Below are 4,345 nucleotides of genomic sequence, written 5' to 3'. Positions count from 1 at the left end.
TGTCATAGTACTGACAATAGACAAAAAGGGATGTATTTTAGTACAGTGAATTTATTTAAAAAGTTACACAAAATTGCATAAACCACTTGATTTAATTTCACAATGAGCAAGACAATAAAGCACATGAAATTTCTGAAGAAAGTAGAGGACTGAGTTTCAACTGGCAGTTTTCTTCAGTTTATAAGAATACTTTTCTTTTTTCTCATTAAGTTTATTGGTACATTTTAGGTATACAGTACAGTTACATTCATCATTGCGATCTTGTACCTTCACATAATAGGTCTTGGTTCTCATTTTTTCCCCTTAACTTTTTAAATTGTGAGATTATTTGCTCTTGGCTTAAAATTGAAGTACCTTTTCAGCAGCAATTTATAATCAGCATTTCAAAGTTCTGAACTCACAGTGTGACACAGTGGGGATGGGTTACAAAGGTCACTCTCTACAATGTTAATTTTTCTGAAATGATAACATCATTAAATGAGAGGTAGTTCTAACAGACATAAAATGAGTGATGTGTTCAACTCCTGTCACGTGCTGAAACAGTCATACATTTTCCTAGTTTTCCAATGTAGCCACAAATTCCCCATCTTCACTCTGAGAAGCCTCTTTAGAAAACAAAACAAAAAAATTCCTATTTCCTTTTTAAGTCAATTGTTGGTCTATACTTCATTTCTAAAATCCAGTATCTACTTGTTGCCTAACCATTTTGCTCTTTGTGGTTACAAAAGTATGATGAAGAGACACTACAAATTATGGAGCTGCAATACATTTATATGACAAAAATAATGTTGGAGGGCTATCCTTTGGCGAAGTTTTACTTGTGGTCTCTGGTACATGACAATATGCTAAATTAGCAAGATGTGGTGCTCCATCCTCCAAAATCCACTGTGAGAAAAGATACATTGAAATGTAAGTAGGGAGTCGAGGAGCTAGCATGCTCCAACAGAAACAGTTTTTCTGAGCCTTGGAAAGAATAAAGATACTCAATTGTATGAGTGTCTATATCAGGGGAATCCAGGAGAAAAAGAACTCGAAGTCTTTCTATGCTCTGCCCGTACACACACTGGTGCTGCTGTCTTGCACTGCTATCAAGGCAATAAATGTACACATGAATATTTCAAAGATTTGTTGACTAAACAACTTCTACATTTACTGATCCAAATCATCTGGGCTGGTAGATATTATCCAGGCACAAGGGTTGGCTCACATTGTTGTAATAAAACAGGTAAATATTTAATTGTGATCCTAGCTTTTGCCTGGTGGAGGACTTCTAACAGGTGGGATCGACACTGAAACATGTCCTGGGAACCTTTCTCCACCCCCAGGGAGACTAGCTGATATTTCAAGGCAAAATGAGTTGAAAGTCCAAAGCAACTAACCACCCAAGCAGGAATACATTTTCTTTCTTTTTTCTTTTTTGTTTGGAAGATGGCATTCAACATACTTTATCAGCAAAAGGAATAAAAAGTGCAACACGGGAAAAAAGGGAATCTCCACCCCTTCAAGGCATCACACCCTCAGAAAGGCAGGTTAGCATGCAATCCCGGGTGGGTCCAAGCAGAATGCAATCAGACAAAGGTGATCCGTGTCCGGGAAACATTGATCTGCCAGACATTTAACTCCTCGCATTCGTGTGGAGCCGCCTGGAACTGGGCAGGTGTGAAGCCACGTGATACACAGCGCTGCTCTGCCTCAGAAAACCGGACACTCCGGCTCCCTGAGACCAGTTCACAGACAGTGGCAAATATCACATCCGCTGGCCTCTGAGTCCTAGCTGTTTGCCCCTTGTCGCCTAGAAGTGAGTCCTTTGACATCTCCATTAGTCTTATGGCTTCATTCACATCTTCCTTCTCCACTGTGTCCACCGTTCGCAGGCGCGCCAGAGCAGTGGAAAGCCGGAGAATAGCCAGCAGGGTCCGGGCAGAGGTGTAGGTGGCATCTTTACTGGCCCAAGCCTCTCGCCTCATCTCCACATACGCTGCTGATATAGTCAGCCAGAGACTCGGGTACCGTGGGCTGCTTCTCACGGCACATAGCTATGTGCCGTCTCATAAGCTTCAAGTTCAAAGGTTCAAACTTGGCAGGGGGCTGCCGGCTGTGCTGGTGCACATAGGTGATGTGCTGGGCCAACCGGAGATCATTGTCTCGGTCAGGCCGGTCCTGAATCAGCCAGAGGAGGTCAAATCGAGACAGCAGTGCAGCAGGAATCTGTATGTTTTGCTCCAGGCTGCCGCGGGGGTTGTAGCGCCCATAGGCAGGATTGTCAGCAGCCAGGATGCAACAGCAGGCATTGAGTGCGGTAAGAATGCCAGCCTTGGCGATGGAGCTGGTCTGCTGCTCCATGACCTCATGGGTGGCTGTGCGGTCAGCTTCTGCCATCTTGTCAAACTCATCGATGCAGCACACGCCCTGGTCAGCTAGCACCAGGGCCCCACCCTCTAAGGTCAGCTGCCCACTCACAGAGTCCCTCAGAGCAGCTGCTGGGAGTCCTACTCCAGAGGAGCCCCGGCCGGTTGTATACTGGCTGCGGGGTGCCAGACGATCAATGCAAGACAGCAGCTGAGACTTGGCCACACCAGGATCCCCCATCAGGCAGATATTGATGTTGCCCCTCATTTTCATGCCACAAGGAGACTGGTCCACACCACCCACCAGCAGCAGCAATAGTGCCTTCTTCACATCTTCATGTACATATATCTCCGGGGCAACAGAAGCGGCCAGCTTTTCATAGAAATCTTCCTCTGCAGTTTGCCTCAGTTCCTCCCTGCTGAGCTCTCTAGCCCCAGCCTCGCCATCCTCACTCTTATTCATCTTCACAATTCGGTGGGCTTCCAGGTAAGTTTCTGAGAGTAGGCCCTGGACTACCTGTCGGAACCCTGTGCGCAGGACTGGCAAGAAGATACCAGTGACACTGACGTGGTCCCCGGGCTGGGCAATCCTTGTGTCCTCTCCTTCTACCATCACTGTGATACTGCGAGGGATGTTTCCCACAGACACTTGGTCACTATGTTCTTGGATTTTCATCTCCTGGAATTTGATGAACTTGGAGCCACGTGTCTGCAGATGCAGCCGCCCTCCGGAGCGGTTGGTTTGGCACTCCTGGGTTGGGCACATGATCAGAGGCATGAATGTGGGAGCCTGGATCGGTTGGTAAGTCTCTGCCCCACACTGGTCACAAGTGTAAGTAGCCACCACCATCCTGGGTTTGACTTCAGAGACACGAGTGACGATTCCACGCACAGTTACCAACTTTCCCACAGAGTCAGCTCGTACTTCCCGGATCACACGAGGCTTGTTGCTGCCTGGACCTTGAAAATACAGCTCAAATCTGCGCATGAGCTCAGGAGGGTACTGGTTCTGAGGGCTTCGGGGTGCCCCAGGGTCCCGGCTCCGCTGTACCATCATCGGCCGGTGCTCAATATAAACATCCAGAACATCTTTATTTACTACCTCCCTCTTCTTGTACTGAGGCAGGAGCTCTTGTATGTCAAAGAGCCTCGCATAGCGCTTGGCGTTCTCACAAATTGAGTCTACCAACTCAGGCTCACCCTCAGCTACGTCATGCAGGTCGACATACATCACCACTTGCTCCCGATGAGCCAGATGAACAAACTGACTCTCATACTTGAACTGCTTCTTTCCAAATTCATCATCCTGGTAAAACTCTTGAAGAAACTTCTTAACCCTTTCTTTCTCAAGTGTGTAGTCCTTCAATGCCATCGCTGCCAGGGACCATTTGGCAGCAGTTGGTGAGTGCACTAGTTCGGCTCCAAGGAAACACAAAACGGCCACGCACAGGACTGCAGAACCAACCCAGGAATACATTTTCAAAAGATAGAAAGCCCACAGACATCATTAAAGATTTAAAAAAATTAGCCAGTTTTATTGTTACATTTTAGATATACATAATGATCACATTCATTATAGGAAATCTTAATCTGTACATGATAAATCTTAATTTTTTCTTTTTTTCCCATTCCTGTCCCCTCCCTTCAACCCCTTTCCTTCCTAATTTATACAAACTTTGTTTGTTTTTTCCTTTATTTCCTTTCCATCCCTCCCTTTCCTCTATCCTCCCTAGTTCCCTTTCCCATCTGAATATTGTCTTTCTATTTCACAATATATATTACACATTTTTATTTTTATTTATACTTTCCCCTTTTTTTTTATTTTGGCTGTACTGGGGATTGAACTCAGGACCTTGCACTTGCAAGGCAGGCACAGTGCCAATGAACTAAATCCCTGTCCTTATACTTTCCATTTCTTACACCAGAGAAACCAGGAGATATTTGAATGTGTGTCCAATTTATTTTATTCAAGATTTATTTTATGTATGGTCTCAACA

The 4,345-nt window shown here is 45.4% G+C and overlaps 1 protein-coding gene across 1 annotated transcript; it reads right to left on the bottom strand.

Moving 5' to 3' along the window:
- Positions 1-1,568: 1,568 nt before the first annotated feature.
- On the bottom strand, positions 1,569-3,728 carry LOC104863016 (DNA replication licensing factor MCM7-like). Its single transcript, XM_033759571.1, is given in 2 exon segments — positions 1,569-1,983; positions 1,985-3,728. Coding segments are annotated over 2 exon segments (2,151 nt in total). The 5' UTR covers positions 3,721-3,728.
- Positions 3,729-4,345: the final 617 nt, after the last annotated feature.

Source organism: Fukomys damarensis, unplaced genomic scaffold (genome assembly GCF_012274545.1).
Source record: "Fukomys damarensis isolate Sample0158 unplaced genomic scaffold, DMR_v1.0_HiC HiC_scaffold_37, whole genome shotgun sequence".
Classification (NCBI taxonomy): domain Eukaryota; kingdom Metazoa; phylum Chordata; class Mammalia; order Rodentia; family Bathyergidae; genus Fukomys; species Fukomys damarensis.
Note: the sequence above shows the minus strand (reverse complement) of the source record. Positions and strands in the feature narration are given on the sequence as shown.